Below are 17,117 nucleotides of genomic sequence, written 5' to 3'. Positions count from 1 at the left end.
TCGACAGCGAAGTGCTGCTCTTCGATGGTCGGCAGCAAAGAGGTGAGCCGGTCTGTTGGTCCGCAGCACCTGTAGACAAAGACGTTATTATTAGGTAAATAAGCGAATCGAACAGAGTTTATGGCAGTCAATCGAACGTTCAGATATTTATCTAGGCAATCCGCAATGTTAGGAATGGCGCAGCGAGTTAACGGGACGTCCATAAATTACGTTAAATGTTTAGTGGAGCAGCCTAATGTATCATCCTAGATGTCTCCTTAAGTTATGGAATAGGATAACATCACATTAAATAGTTTGATTGATCCTGTAACAGCTACCTGCAACCGTTGCAGCAACAACCAGTGCAACATATTAAATGATATTGACCCGGATAACTCACGTCTTAAAGCGAGTTTATCCGGGTCAATATTCATACTAATATTATAAATGTGAAAGTGTGTGTGTTTGATCGAAACGGAGCGACGGATTGACGTGATTTTTGACACAGAGATAGTTTATGGGCCAGAGAGTGACATAGGATACTTTTTCTTCCGAAAAAATGCAAAGTCCCGAGGGAAAGCGCGCGATAACCGAATTCCACGCGGATGAAGCCGCGTGCAAAAGCTAGTCTAAGCTAAGCTAGTGCGTGTCACGGCAGTGTCATGTTCAAAACAGTGCAACGTACCTTGACGTGCGTTCGGAGAGCCGCCAGACGAGCCGCTGGCGCTGCGGCGCGGCGGCGCGCGCCTCGTACCGCGCCAGCACGTGCCGCACGCGGCTGCGCGTCGCCACCAGGGACGCGTCCGACATCTGGAACATGACATGACTACATTACAATACAAGGCGAGACTACTATGGCTATGGCGTGCATTGAGGGTAGGCCGCGCTAGTGTCCATGCCCAAACCCAGAATTGGGGTCTATATCGACTGGTCGAAAATTGTTAGTCATAATGTAATGTTTGACAGAAGTCTTTTTTTTCTCTGAACCATTTATTTTCATAATTGTTATAAAACAAACCTAAAATTTATGGTTTCAGCGGGAAAATAATTTAGGACTAACGATAATTATGACAAACATTACATTATGACTTATAAAATTATGGCAGTCGAAGGATCCCCTAGAATTGCCCACTGCAAGCGTATAGCACACTATACCTAGTGCCATCCACGAAGACGCGTGATTTTGTCAAAATTAGCCATTAATGACATCGTACCTATATAACGAATATTGACTCGCCTAGTTTTCGTTGTTAATATTGTTTCTCAAATGATTCATTTTTGCAAACTGTTTCATAGGACCCATTATTTTTTTTCTCAAAACAGTAAATTAATCAGGATTATTCAAACTATCCTGTAGAACCCTATAGTAGGTTACTTTTAAAACAACCATGAAGTACTTAAAATTAGAAGAAAAAAAACATTTCAAAAAACACGGGAATTTTTAATCATTGAGAAAAATAATCTCGGCGAAAAATTAAAAAAAAACCAACGAATTGCATGGAACAACCAATTTTCTAGCGTTAAAATTTGAAAATGGAACTTATGACGTAAAAAGCATCACTAGGCATTTATCAAATATTTGTGGTATTTGATGACCGCCTAGCCTATATCGACGCATCAGTGTTTATGAATAAAAGATCATCATCATCATCATCATCATCATCAAGCTCGTAGACGTTCACTGCTGGACAAAGGCCTCCCCCCTAGAAAGCCACAATGAACGACAACTCGCCACTTGCATCCACTGGTGCAACCGATGGATAAAAGATGTAAGATTGAAATTTTCAGAGACAGAGAGAGATAGATATTCGAAATGTAAATGTAATACTAACGTGGCAGTACTGTTGCAGCTGCGCCCCGACCTCGAACAGCTGGTAAGCCTGCTCCGGCAGCGGCGCGCCCGTCTGCCGGGACGTCTCCACAACTGTTGCTCTGGGGACGATATACATTGCATTGCTATCATTTATGTAGTGGATCTGATAATAGTTATTACCCTTTTTCAGTATAATCAAACGGTATAGTTGTGTCACATATTTTTAAAAACTACGTTTAAAATTACAAAAACAATCTAGTCATATTGAATTGTTCATTCAAAAGTCACGTATTAACTTAGAAACATTAAGGGTGAAGCTAGAAGAGCGCTTTTTTTGAGTTCTAAGTTGCTTAATTGTGTTTCATTAAGTCCTATTTATAAAAAACTCGTGTGGCATAAATAGGACTTTTGCATAAAAACCGAATGCAGCATAAACGAAGGGACCGAACACATGCGACCCACAACTCAAGAAAACACGCTCGTCTGGCTTCTCCCTGATGGTAATTAAATTTTTTCTTCGGATGGACTGTTGCTGTAAGCCTGACGGGCTTTTACAGGTACTAAACAGATGTTAAGCGACATACCTAGTTTGTGATAGAGCGGCAACTGGTCCAGGGCCAGTTCGGGCACGCGCGCGTTCACACACTCCGCGTCGCACACCACAATCTCCAACAAGTTGACGAGCTCCGCTCTCCTGCAACCAAACAATGAGATTAATAATAATTACCAATACAACATTGCTAACCTAGCCGAAACTACTTTAATTCTACTTTAGAAACCCTCGCTGTGTTCGGAATAGTCTTAAAACGCAAAGCTCATTAAATTTTCACGCGCGCCCGAACGAGCGCTTTAAACATATAATTATGTATATAAACAGGACTTTGCACCTAACCTTTTATTTGTTTTATCCATCGTAGTGGCAATGTGGCTCAACACGATGGATGTAATTCGATTAAACCGTCAACTGGTCCACGGAAACGAACTCGAATCAGTCATCATTAAAAACAGTGCAGCGCGGTACGGGGTGCAACATGAGTTTTAATGCCATCGATATGTGTACGACCGCTGGTATCAGGACAGCACTACACTAAAGGCGACTGAGGCGAGGCGTGTGGAGCGGGGGAGCGGCTCGCTCCGCGAGCCCTTGTTACGGTATAGTTACCGGCGCAGCTGGTCCGCGGGGCAGTGTGGCGCCAGCAGCGCGCGCACGAGCCGCAGCCAGTGCAGGCGTGACCCGCGCGCAGCCCGACGCGAGCGCTGCTTGTTACGGGTATAGTTACCGGCGGCAGCTGGTCCTTGGGGCAGTGTGGCGCCAGCAGCGCGCGCACCAGCCGCAGCCAGTGCAGCGCGGTGACGCCGCGCGCGCCCGACGCGAGCGCCAGTTTGTCGACCACCACGCGAGACATGCGGGCCACGTCGCGCGCCGTGCAGGCCGACTGGGAGATAGATACTGGAATACATAATTCAAGAGTCAATTTACATCTATATTTAGTGTTAAATAAATAACTGAAAACCAGAAAGTAGTTTGCTCAGAATCGAGAGTAGAATCGATTACACTATGTTTTAAATCAGATTATGTTTGTTTGTGGTTCTAAATCCCTTTTTTTGTTATGCCCAGTCTTAAAGTTACGAATGCAACTAGTTCAATAATTTAACACTGGCCGCTTATCTGTCAGTTCGATTTTCTTCTAAAAACATCGAAACACAACTGACAAATACACATTATGATGAATGTAGAATTAGAAATCAAGTAGAATTATAAACTTAGCAAAACATGCGAATATTTTTTGAAATAATGACGGTATTCGAAAATAAATGCAATCAACTAACTTAAAATGAAAAAATATTGTTGAGGCGTCTGACACCTTGTATACCCTATTCACTTTTTGTTAGGGCCTTGAAGGCAGTGGCGGACTATTTCAGGGTCCGGGGCGGCCGAGTCGAATGAGTTCCCCCAAGTCTTAAACGTTGATGTAAGAACTAAGCATATTTTAGCCTCGTCCAGGAATCAATCAAGAGAACTTGTGGACATTTGTATGCCCCGGGGAGGCCCGCCCCCCCCCCCCACTTTGTCCGCCACAGCCTAAAGGGTTGTTCTATGCAAGTTTACTGGGGACTTAGTTAATAGAGCACCATATTGACAGGAGCTACTCAAAACTACAACAGCTAGCGACGTACCCAGCTCTTCGATGGACACCTTCCTCGCCTCCTTGTTGTTTTGGGCGTACTGCTCGATCGCGATGTTCATGCAGGCCACGGTGATGCAGGGCACGTGGCACGGACGCACTTTCATCTTAGTCAGGAACCTGATGGGAAACAGTTCACTGTAAAATCTTGTAATTAATGGTACCAACTAGGATTTTGACACGGAAATGTTTGGTTAGACGGAGTGATTTGTCAGTTCTTAATATTAGCAGAGAACTTTTATTGTGGATGACGTAAAAATGACGTCGACGGTTTATACTACTATTGGTTTTCGCATCAGCAGTTTAGGTAACCCCAGGGCAGCTATCTGTCACAGGAAAGTTATATTTTCCTGCTGGTAAAATTAGAATATATAATATTACTTACTACACAGAAAATTAGATCTTACTTTACTCATAAAACTAGAATCTCACTTAAGCTATTAACAGCAGGAACTATTTTTGTTCGGAAGTGACGCAAAAAGATCAACCTATACACAAAATTACACCATTTTATTGTCAACCACAGCAAAACTTCGGTCTCTGGCCATTAGTTATCTAAAGCAGCCATGTCAAACATTAGGCCCGCAGGTCGCAAGTGTCCATTTAGAATTTTAAACATTCATATCGTACCGTCCCACTCACTCTCGTATTAAACAATATAAGCGTCAGAAGGACGGCAAGATACGAAGTTCGTAGTATAAGGTCGTGTCACCTGTCCAAGAGGCTGATGGCGTCGATAGGCACGTCAGCAGGCAGGTCGTACCACACCTTGAGGCAGCGGATGACGTGAGCCGCGCCGTCGCGGGCGCCCGTCGTCACTTCACCATTCTGAGGGCAACATCACGCTCGATTAGGACAACAATATACAAATTAAAATCATGATGGATACTGAAGCCAATGAGGGCTGAAAGAGGCGATATATTGCTAGATGGCGTTAGTATCGTGAGGTTTTTTGACGTTATGATCTTGCTTGTCAAAAAAAGGTTGACAATCTTTCCCGGCCCGGATAACACCGTCATGGAAATACCGGCCCTGTTTTTTGCGTACACGCCCATAGAAACTGAGAGGAGCTTCTACGGGTGTGTACACGAAAAACAGGGTCGGTATTATCCGGGCCGGAAGTGTCACCCAAAAAAAACCTCACGATACTAACGCCATCTAGCGATATTTCACCTGCCTTTTAGCCCTCATTGAAAGCACGATATATACGAACTTTTCCTATAAAATACGATGGCAAACCATCAAGTGTCAAAATATGAATGTATACAACGTTATAAAAATATGTCCCACAGACTCTTATCCCGACGAAATAGAGCCGTGGTAACATATTTTTGAGTGGTTCGATTAGAGACATATTTTTACACGTGACTGTACGTATTGAAATAAGAAACAAACATGTAGGTAATTACTTAAAACTATTAACTGTGCAAGGTTTATCTGTAGACTAGCCTCCGCTTCCCGTCTTCTATCACACGACCTCGAACGCGAGGAAGTCCGAAGCCGACACCAAACGCGCGACCTTCGACATTCACCGATTTGCATTAAAACAAGGTCTTTTGGAAAAACATAGCTAAATAACGCCACGGGCGCATTGTGAATTTGTAATCAATTATTTAAGGTAGACAGGTACCAGTAAATAGATGCTGCAAACACTAAAATATTCGTAAATAGTACTTAGGATCGAAGCTAGTAGAGAACGTCTAATATAAAATTGAGCGCCGTTCCAATGTACAGAGTGCATATCAGTGGCATGACGTCGTAACAACTCAATTCCCACCGGGTTACCTAAATTTTTGACATGACATCACCAATGATAAATATAACAAATCCATACTAATATTATAAATGCGAAAGTGTGTTTGTATGTTTGTCCGTCTTTCACGCCGTAACGGAGCGAGGGATTGACGTGATTTTTGGCATAGAGATAGTTTATGGGCCCCAGTGACATAGGCTACTTTTTATCCCGGTAAAATGCACAGTTCCCGAGGGAACAGCACGCGATAACCGAATACCACGCGGGCGGAGCCGCGGGCAAAAGCTAGTCTTATGTATAAATTTGTGTATACATACCTCAGATTCATTAGGCAGGCACAAATTGGGCTGGAACTTGTGCTCCATTTGCAGGTACTCGTTGAGCGTAGCGTAAACTTGCTCCATATCCATCGCGTCGGATGACGTGGACGGGCCAGCATCCGGGTGCCTCGCGCCCGCTCTCAACATGATCGGGCTTTGGCGAGCGGAGGGTGAATCGGCACCTGCGGGGTTAGGTTAGGTTAGGTTACATTTGGTCCTGCGTGGCCGGATTTTTGGGTAGTTTTTATAGCACAAACTTCTTGAATATTTGGGTGTCGTGTTTTCGCAAATACTTTAATAGCAAAGATACGTTAAATTCGCTTCTGCATATTCAATGCCGGCACCTATCTATAGCAATGGTGGCTTGGTTGATGTCATTCAGAACTATTTTATTCATCATGGTGGCCTATCATGGTGTTGAAGTTATCAAGGTCAATTACAAAATGATCTGATGGACATAGTATAAATAACAAAATGAAAACTATATTTTTACCGTTTTTCTTATTACACTAATGATAAAACCGTTACACGGATAATATCGGTTCGGTCGTTTTCCTGTGACTGATCAGCTTTTTTTAAACCCATAACTCTGAAAACGACAAATTATCGAATCCTTTGTTTTGTAATTAATTACATTGATAGGTGTGCCTGTGCATTGTAATGTACTAAATATAACGCAACAAAATTAAAAGCCATCTGTGGTATAAATAATAAATTCCAACGAAGTCGTAAGTTGTTGACATTATTTTTAGATGCGTTTGGCATCTGAACAAATATTTAGGCGCTTGAATATCTATTGCATCGACTGCATTGCCTTGATTCTTATATAAACTTGTAGTACTAATAATATTTGGATTGGTTTTTGGAGTCTTTTTGTATTTTTTATGTCAACTCCAAATTTTCTCCAAATCCCGTAAAATATATATCGAAAATTCAAACCAAAACATAAATGCACAAAAAAAATTTTTGTTTCTTTGTTTGGAAAAGTTTGAAAGTTTCTCGATGAGGGCTAAAAACATAGATGTCGCTAGTGTAGTGTCGCTGCTTAAGTGACTAAATAAGAAACAAACAATCTGAAATATGTGGTGCATAGGAGAAATTCGTGTCTGTACTGTCCAGTGGTAGTGTAGGGGTATGGCACGCAGCACGGAATGCTGAGGACCTGGGTTCGACTCCCAGCGCTGGTTTCTTTTTCTGGTTTTTATGTGCATCTATGTATGTATAATAATATTTGGGACAAAATACACCAATTGACCTAGCCCCAAACCAAAGCTTGTACAGTCAAGGGCAAAGATATCGACACGGCCAAAGTTGCAAAAATATGTATACACGGCCTTAATGTTAAGTGCGTATACATATTTTTGTAATTTTGATCGTGTCGATATCTTTGCCCTTGAATGTACAATGAATGCTAGACAACGGATAGACATACATACACAGATAAATATATACTTAAATACATACAAACACCTAAGACTCAAGTACCTATTCTTATGCATCATTCAAATATTTGCCGTTACGGGGATCGAACCCGCAATCACTAGCTTCGTAGACTCAGCTATCCTGTCGTCCAAAAAAAAAGCTCAAGACATCAGACGAAAGTAAGGTGTTAAAGACAACTCAACGACGAAAAAAGGAATAATAGTTACTGTAGCTTTAATTTTTAAACAAAAACAGAACACCGTATCGTGTCGGCTGCCTTCAGTCGATAATTAGGTCACAGCCGGCTAATGAGGTCATGGTAACTGCGTCATTTATTTAAAACTAAGTACAATCTGTGACTGACTTAGGTACCTAATTAAGTCAATTTCTGTTCTATTCACGTTATATTTGCGTATTTGCTATATTCATTCGATTTGTGCTTTAATTTGACTCACCAAAGCTTTTTCGAAGTCGGCAGCAGCGGCTTGTGTCGTTGTATGTGCCGTCACCGATTCCCCCAAGGCTCGAACCCGACTTGAGCGACCGGGCGCGAAGGCCCTAGTACCTGACGAGAGAGAGTCCGTCAACACCGAGCGACCTGGGCCGCTGAGCGATGACCGGGTAGCCAGGGATGGGATTATCAGGAGAAATCAGAAGCAGTATTCTGATTTTAAAGGGATATCGTAGGATATAGAACACTTAACTTTTTGAATAGGATCTGGGGTATTAAAGTTATCTTTGGTAAGGGTTTGGAACTTTGGAGATTCGTGGGTGGGATAAGGTTTGCTCAGAAGGTTACTGAGTCAATGTCTTGTTGAAAAACAATTGCTCAGCCGCCTTAGCCTCTCTCGGGCAGTCAGATACAATACAACAGTGGTTGAGCACTGATGTAGGGCAACACTGCACTCACTTAGCAAGCGAGAGACAGTATTCAAAAGCTGTAATAACTTAAACGCCACGGTCAATCCCTTGACCCTCTAGTATACACTGGGTTTGCACCCTTAATACTATTTTTATACGAACTTGTGTTCGGATAGGGTCGCTTGAAAGGGATTAAATTAACAGTGTTTCAATGTATATCTGTAAATATTATAAACGTAAATATGGTGTGATTATGACATGCGAAAATTGTAAAGGTCAGTCAACCAGTGTCTTCATAAAGATAATCTAATGAAACAAACAACTAAGCAATCAATTTTACCAATATAGTGTTCATTTATTGAATCGGGTGATTCTTATTAATATTAAAAATGCGAAAGTAACTGTCTGTCTACACCTCTACGCTAAAACCGTTAAATCGAATTAGATTAGGTATGGAGATAGTTGGAGAACCCGGAAAGCTGCAGTTTACACGGGATAGCAATAAACAAATTCTTGGCGGAGTCACGAGCAAACGAAGTTCACTATAATTATAGTGAAGATCAAGTTTTATTTTTAATCTACTAAAAAAAGTCTCTCAATTCAGTTGCAATTTTTTTTGTCACTTCAGAACTGCGTCATTCGAAGACAAAATAGAGTTGTATTGTATTAGTCTTTTTGTTTTAAATCATACATTAAAACATCACCATTGTTTAGCATATTTTAGATTTATCTACAAACACGAAATCAGTAACTACAGTTTTTGTTAAACCGAATACAAAGTGCATATTTTGTATAAAGTACAATTCAATAGAATCTGTCAATTTTCTACATATTTAAGACACCCTATCGTGGGCACACTTGATTATATGTTGTTGCAATTATCATCTAAAAGGAATCAAAAAAGAATAATAGTCACATCACAAAGCCTTAGGCAGCCCGGTGTTTATATTAGTAGGCTGGAAGTGTCTACCGTACCCTTAGTGTAAGTTTTTGGTTACAAAATACGTTTCGATCGCATTTGCGTTAAAATCTCAATTTGTGTGGAAACACGAATAGCGCCTCTAGCGGAACGTATGCGATGTTCGTGTTTCCATACAAATTGAGACTTTAACGCAAACGCGATTGAGGCGTATTTTGTAACCAAAAACTTACACTAAGGGCACAGGATTGTCAGATTCTATTGAATTGGAGTTTAACTATATCCCTTTATCACCTCAACGAGCCTCTCCTAGCGTATGTTTGCATGACATTGACGATTTAAAGGTCGCCCAGATTGTGAACATAAAATAATCTCGTAAAAACAAAGCATCATCGTTAAACGTATTCTGCAATAGCGTCATTAGATTAGCATATAAACATACGTGATATGACGGGAGAATGTGCCTTGTGAAGGTTGTTTACAATTTGACTAGTCAATTTACTTTATTTGTTGGATGCAACATCGTCTAGAGTTCATCGGGTTTATTGTCCCGGCATTAAGTTAGAACACTGTAGCTTTATTTTATTGAAATACTTTTTAAGATCAGTACTAGGGATTGCAATCCAGCAAAGTGGGATCCCGCGATCCAGCGGAATCCAGCTCAATTTTAGGCTGTGCGGGATCCCGCAATATCTTGCGGATCCAGCAATGCGAATCCGCAAGCATCGGCCGGTGCAAATTTATTGAAATTGCCGCCTTTAATCTACAGCATTCATGTAGAAAAAGTTGTTAATTAACAAAAGCATAAATAATGGAAAAATTGGGATAAAAATTATTTGAATATTTCATATTTCTAACGTTACGATTAATTATTTAGTAAGAAAAATTAAAAGACTATTAGTAAACTAAATTCATATGATACTCTTTGTGAATACAAAAGACTGATTATGACTATTACCTCAGATAAAGATTAGAATTAATATTTTTAGTTAACTAGTATAGTACAAAAGTACCTACAAAGTTCTACCAAATATTGATATTTTTTTTATGTTTCTGGACTGGACTTTTTATTAATAAATAAGTAGCCAAACTGGTGAAATAATTAGCCAATTATTAGTAAGTAAGGCGTTGTTGATTTTTGTATTTTTAATAAAAAGTTGATTATAAAGTTTATTATTTTGAATTCCATAGAAAAGCTATAGACTACGCGGGATCCTCTGTTACGAAGTCAATCCAGCAAAAATCCCGCGGGATTGGAAACAGTGCGGGATTGCAATCCCTAACAGTACCTACCTCTAAAGTTTGCTCCTACAACTTAAGTCTAGCTCTTCGTTTTAGTACTATAGATAAAACGACAATATGTAGCCTTTCTCCTTAGGGTTTTTAGTTTATGCGAGCATTTCTCCATCGACTCGAAAATAATAAGCGAAATAATAAAAATGCGATAGCCGTCTGTTGCTTACAATGGAAAACTTTCTCTATGTACGTCTCTGATTTCTGTACCTACTGCTTACTATGTTATAATGTCCAATTCATTCATTTTGTTCATTTGTATTGTTTTATATTGATAAAAAAAATGTATACTTAATATTGAGTTCAAATCTTTTTAAAAGTTATTTTTTATAAGTAACTTAAGTGATTCTACACTAGACTTGTTATAGCTTTGATGATCCTACTTATATGATGAAAAAAGGAAAATTTATGACGTTATGTGGATGCTTTACTTGCTACTCAATCACGCAATATATTAAAATCCTATTTGTTATCCCAGAAAATTGCACAGTTCTAGCGGGATAACGATAACAAATTCTTCGTAGATGAAGACGCGTTTTTTAATAACGAAGCAGTACATCTTAAAATTAATATAAATACGAATTTTTCGTAACATGTCCTCATTACAAGCAGAATAACAGACTAATTTCAATCCCAAATTTAAATTTACACATCCAGATATCGACAGTTATCTTCAACGCTTATAATATTGACTAAAACTGCGTACAGTACTGTGATATCGACTGCAAATTTAAAATTGTTTAGCAAGAGATTGGTAGTAGATTACCGGTATCAAATTGAAAATATTTTCAACTTTAATATTAATTCTATTAAAGTGCGACGTAGTTTAATCGCTGTATTAAAGCAGATTGGAGCAAAATAAAGCGGTTTTGAATACAGTTTTGTTTTTGTTTTAGCTTTTTAAAAACTATTGTTTCTTTGTATTTTACGCAGACCAGTCAATACGGCAACGAAATCTATGACCATATTGGAAGTCAATTTGGAACGCTCGAGCACAAGATCGCATTCTCCATTTCTTTTTACCCTCATTCTACACCGCGTGACAGAAAGAAGTGGTGAAAACAATAACGATTACGAGTGCATTAGACTATAAGGCCTCAGTTTGTGTCGTCAAGTCTAAATGGCTTGAATGACAGTGATGTAGGCTTTGACATCTCAGAAAGCTCGCTGATAGCCAACACAATAAAAATAAATGCGTAATAAGCCCTCTCATTCCGAGTGGAGGCCTGTGCCCAGCAGTGGGACGTATATAGGCTGGGATGATGATGAACCCTCCTTCGGTCAAACGTTAGTGTTGCTATGTGGATTACTAGCTCCCTAATTGTCTTGACATTCAATAGTCTTCAAGATAGCAAATGCAGTCGTGCAACATGAGGAAGGTCGTCTTACCTATCTTGTACTTAGCAACACGGTGTAGTGTGACAAGGTCCACTGTGCTGTCGCCTTAGCAACATTACAAGTGAACTTAAATGTCAAATTGAAACTTTGTCAAAGTCAGTCAACGGTAATGCTATAAAAAAATAAGCTGAAGTACCCTTTTCATGGTGAGGAAAATGCGTTTTATGCATTTGCCCTTTTCGGGAAAACAGAGGGTATGTTGGGCTAACAATAAAGTAAATTAAAAATAAAAACCAAAGTCTAAACATCTTAACTAGGTATATCAACGTTCAGTGTAAGTGTAAAATTCAGACGGATTTATATTTCCTAGCTTCAAGATGCAATTCATAAGATTAGTCTGGACTTTCTCACACAACTGTTCACTGTTGAACGTTTACAAAGACTGCATTCAAGTTAATACGTGAACCGTTGACCCGTGTTTGTTATTCTCTAAAGTCGATGAACTAAACGTACGTAACTAACGATTAACTGGCGTTTGCGCCATGGCGCGATACGTAGACGACATCATAGGTTGGAGTTAAGTAAAAGGTTATTGTACTGTGCTTCTATTTTGCAGTTAGCGTTCAGAAAAAGTCTTGTTTTATACGGGGCTCTGAGCTCTGACTCACATAGATTTATAAAAGACTTGCAAAAACACCTGGAGGACACAACTGGAGACCAAAGGGCCGGCAGCTATCTTAGCTTAGCTATTCAACAAAGAAACGCTGCCGGCCTTTTGGGCTATTTTTATATTTAATTTCGAATTAACTTCTTTCTGTCATATTTTCATTAATAAATCAGGGGTATTTGTGTCATCGCGAATTCGCGATCGAACAATAAATTGCTATCGACCGGTTAGTATCCCTCCTCTACATCTCTCTTAGGGTCAAACTAATTGACTAGAAGGGCAGTAAAAATGAATTTTTAAGTTTAAATTGGGAATGCGATCTTAAGTTTGATTTCGTTTCATTTATATATGACATTAAATTAAAATCACTTTGTGTACATTGCAATTGCGCCAAGAAACCGAATTCTACCCTGACGTTTATTTTGACCTTATTTATTATCCGCTGTTAATAGGATAAGTCGTTGCACTATCAGTTATAACAATTACTAACGACGCAATAGGTAACACGGGTTTACGTAGTCATCGACCGAAAAGTGAGATGCAGCCTAAATCTTACGGTAATTCACGATTTAATAACCATTATTAAATTTTGATTTAGATAAATGTATAGTATCGGTTTCGGTTATCCTACATACTCGTATTAACAGTCCTTCATCTTTTATTCTATCCATTATAGTTGTGTTACAACGTTCCGTCATACCATTTTGATTGGCATTGTCAAGAGTTGGAAAAACGACTGTCTTCACTTAAGCGTTTCGTGTAATAGAAACTTCCGTAACTATGTGATGACATCTGATTTGAAAAATATAATTGCACTTTTTGTTACCTCAAAACGAATTTTGTTATGTTGTTGTTATTAAAAAAATAATCTGCATACAAATAAATTAGGACATCTTGAGAGATCATGTTAGGCTGGCTGTTCATTCACCCTACCTAACAGGTTTTTTGTTAAATCAGTAGACTTAAATAAAAATAGCAATCTGTTTAAGAAATGCTCGAGAAAAAAACAGCATAGAAGCTGAAATTTAGACCTAAATGACCCTACTGACATGTTCAAAAGATAAATAAAGCAGTTGCGCGTATCATTTGCCAACCGTTTTATATAATAACACGATTTCCAACACGCACACGATAACGGTGCTAGAACTAACCGCTTCGTGTCCTAACCATTTGCGGATCGCCACCGATGCTAGCGAAAGTGTCGCTTCACGTTTGACTAACTGAATCGAAAATAACGTCTTGGATTCACATCAAATCTAGAGTTTAGGATCGTAAAACACTTTCCCGAAATGAGAAACTTCTCGAAGGGTGCACTTCTGTAGAAAAACATTTTTTTTCAGAAGCACTATCTCAAAAATGTAACAGAAGTAGCACTATCTCTATAGGTGTACTTTTCGATTGGTTTTTTCTTCATCATCTCCGGCTATATGGCCTACTGCAGGGCATAAGCCTTTGAGATTTAGAGGGCTTGGGTCGTAGTGCCAACGCCAGCCTAGTGCGGATTGGGAACTTCGCACTTCGCCCACACCATAGAATTTCTTTGAAAGCGAAAATCACTTCTAATACAAGGTTAATTTCACCATTTTCCAAGTTCTTTTCATTGCGCAGTCGTTTATTTGAGATGCGTTTTGAAAGACCGAATTTGGCGTAATCGACTAATTACTATTAAAGCTTCACTGTCACAAGCGTCACAGCGCGTTTTCATTTCATTTCATTTCACTTGTCAAACGGAATCATTGACAAAAAAGTGTTGCGATGCCTGCTTGTGTGCAATGACGACACGGCGTGTGAAGTTAAGAAATAATTTGGATTCATACAGCACCTTCAATTCAAGCCGTAACAATGCAAACATGTTTGGTAATCATTTGATGTGGCTCGTATGAACTGTTAAGCAATTTGGTAGCTATTTTTTAAATTATAGTCATTAGACATCGTAGGTAAGCTAAGGTTGTATGTAACCAAGGAAAGGAAAGTATTTCATCATCCCAGCCTAATACGTCCCTCTGCTGGGTACAGGCCTCGTTAAGTAAGTAAAGCTCGTGGTAATTTTCTGATGTAATTTCGCACGTGAGTCGAACAACTCAGAGATAGCCTGGGTTTGAACCCACGATCCTCTTCTTGAGAGGCCATAAGTCGATCCACGATCCACTAGGCCACGCCTACGGCTTTTTTAGCAGTTTATTGTGTGTTTCTAAGTAATAATACTCGCATACTCGTGACAAAAATTGTCTATCGTTATCTAGAATCAAGTTTAGCCTCAAAAACTTTGTTCCTTACAATTGGCACACATCACACAGCACTTAATACTCAATAAATGATGTAATAGTTTTCACATTGCTCCCATCTCTTGGATTTTCTCATCCCGCGGTCTACCAATATAAATAAACTTTCAAAAGTGGCATACATTAATTTTCATTTACATACTAGTTTGTTTTGAGGGTTAGGTAGGACGTAGAAAAATATTGAAACAAGCCCGAATGGTTCGAGAAAAGTATGGTACGGGCATGTGTCTTTGTTTTGCTCGTCTTAGCAGTTATCGGGGACCTGCCGTGCCCCCAGATTATACGTATAGACAAATATGTCCGTATAGACAAGTTGACAATTCAAACAAGAAAAAATCGAGTTCTCTATCGGTTCTGTATACTACATCCAAGAACGGCCTTTTCACCAACATTTAGTTCGCATCAAAATTAGCATCGTCGATCAATCCGTTGGCGCTACGGACTAACTGTGTTAGTAATTTTCACATGGGTATCACAACAAAGCATTTAACTGTTAAAAGCTTTAATTGCAAGAGCAATTTATGTTTGCTCAACCGTTTGAATGGTTTGTTTACGTAACTGTTGGTATAATAGCTTTCTTTTCACTTTTGAGCGCGAGCATGGTATCACATACATATTCATTGTTGGTTTAGTAAACTTCATTATTGTTGGTTTAGTAAACTTCATTCTAATTTCTAACATTGCCCGCGGCTGCTGCGAATAATTATTTGTAAATTACCAGTGTTTTTATGAAATTCCATCAACTTTTGCAAGGAGACAAACATCCATTCCAAACATTCTCACAAACTTTCCTATCTATAAAGTTAGTTGTACTTGAAACATTGCCTTACACGAGCTCCAGTTCAGTGCAACATTTGAACTTGAAGATAAACTTAGGGGCTGTTTCACCATCCATTGATTAGTGTTAACTCTATTTGTTTTGTTCGAGTAGATGAAGACGGCATCACATTTAACCGGCGGTTAACGCTAATCAATGGATGGTGAAACAGCCCCTTAAACTTCCAGACGGGCGAGAACTCTCATGAGTTAAGATACAATACATTGCTGGACCGCGCGGCTATGACTATACAAATATCAAATTATATAACCAATCACGGACAGCAATGAACCACAACCCGCACGATATTCAACGCTCCTAAATGAGGCTTAAACCACCAGCTCTCGGCCCACTTTCCAGCCTATAAATGCCAGAAATAGAATCATTCGAAATTAGAACGTTGATCCGACGCCATTTTGCTTGGTAACGGTCTTTTTGTCATAATTTTCGTGTCGTATGGTGATTTGGTGTAACGGTTTCTGGTCACAATTTTCTTTGTCGCTACGGAATCTAAAGCGAGGCAGGTATTTTGCACAGGCAAATGATTGGTGTAACTTTTAGATGATTGCCGCCTAAAACTAAGGGTAACGGTAACTGTGCTTACTTCTCACTTAAAACGCGATTGTATTGCTTTTCAACTTTATGTTCATTACTAAAGAATTTCCACGTAACAAAAGTTAAGATGATTACCGTAGAAACTACCAGATTTGTCGGAACGCATACAGACAGACTTATGGCTTTTCGGCAGAGTTTAGGGAACTCTTTGGGCTGAAAGAGAGCGACTAAAGAACGTATCTCAAACAAATATTGGAAGTTGAATTCCCTTGTTATTCCATAAAATTTGATCGGAGAGAACAAGACCTTGAAACCGCCTCAATAAATCAGTGATAATCATGTAATGTGTGTATAACCATGAATCCATTTATCACAAATAGAACAATACGCTACGAGAATATACGTAGATAAATACAGTAAAATATTATGAAGCGGTCAAGAAATTATTCTACTAAAATTCAATGCTACACGTTATACTATAAAACCTATTGTTAGACCGAAAAAGAAGGTATAGCTAAGAAAAATATATTGTTATCACTAAAAATTCATTTTCTACAGCGACAATTAGGTACATTAGAGTAAATGCCGTCAAGTAGGTAGTAAAGTAATACATTGATTGATTAGTAAGACGTAATAGTCCAACCTATATATGGTACAGTAGTCGACACGGCCAAAGTTGCCACGACTTTATGCACTAAACATTAATACACAAAGGAATGCATCTAATTGTATGTGGGACGCAGTGGTGTACGTAAAAACTCCATTCCCTAACCCACATCTTTCATGTGACGTTAGTGGTAGCAAGGCATTTTTTTATGATTGAGCGTAAACGAGCAGGCGGGTCACTGAGAAAGCGATCAACGCCGCCCATGGACACATAAGTTGAATAACGAATGTGTTGCCTTCCCTTTG

General features: G+C 39.3%; 2 protein-coding genes across 3 annotated transcripts in view; both read right to left on the bottom strand.

Moving 5' to 3' along the window:
- The window catches only part of LOC141444409 (cyclin G-like), a 2,314-nt gene extending 419 nt beyond the window's left edge, over window positions 1-1,895 (bottom strand). Inside the window, exons 1-3 of the mRNA XM_074109960.1 lie at window positions 1,812-1,895; window positions 665-789; window positions 6-69 (exon numbers count right to left, since the gene is read on the bottom strand). Coding sequence (XP_073966061.1) covers window positions 6-69; window positions 665-789 — 189 coding nt within the window. The 5' untranslated portion in view covers window positions 1,812-1,895. The remainder of the gene's footprint in view (window positions 1-5; window positions 70-664; window positions 790-1,811) is intronic.
- The window catches only part of LOC141444473 (cyclin G-like), a 45,753-nt gene that overhangs the window by 17,582 nt on the left and 11,054 nt on the right, over window positions 1-17,117 (bottom strand). For both annotated transcript variants that reach the window (XM_074110026.1, XM_074110025.1), the window contains exons 2-6: window positions 7,929-8,038; window positions 6,049-6,233; window positions 4,691-4,806; window positions 3,971-4,098; window positions 3,073-3,242 (exon numbers count right to left, since the gene is read on the bottom strand). In XM_074110026.1, the coding sequence (XP_073966127.1) occupies window positions 3,073-3,242; window positions 3,971-4,098; window positions 4,691-4,806; window positions 6,049-6,198 (564 nt within the window). In that variant the 5' untranslated portion in view covers window positions 6,199-6,233; window positions 7,929-8,038. The remainder of the gene's footprint in view (window positions 1-3,072; window positions 3,243-3,970; window positions 4,099-4,690; window positions 4,807-6,048; window positions 6,234-7,928; window positions 8,039-17,117) is intronic.

Source organism: Choristoneura fumiferana, chromosome 30 (genome assembly GCF_025370935.1).
Source record: "Choristoneura fumiferana chromosome 30, NRCan_CFum_1, whole genome shotgun sequence".
Classification (NCBI taxonomy): domain Eukaryota; kingdom Metazoa; phylum Arthropoda; class Insecta; order Lepidoptera; family Tortricidae; genus Choristoneura; species Choristoneura fumiferana.
This window is presented reverse-complemented; position numbering and strand designations above follow the sequence as displayed.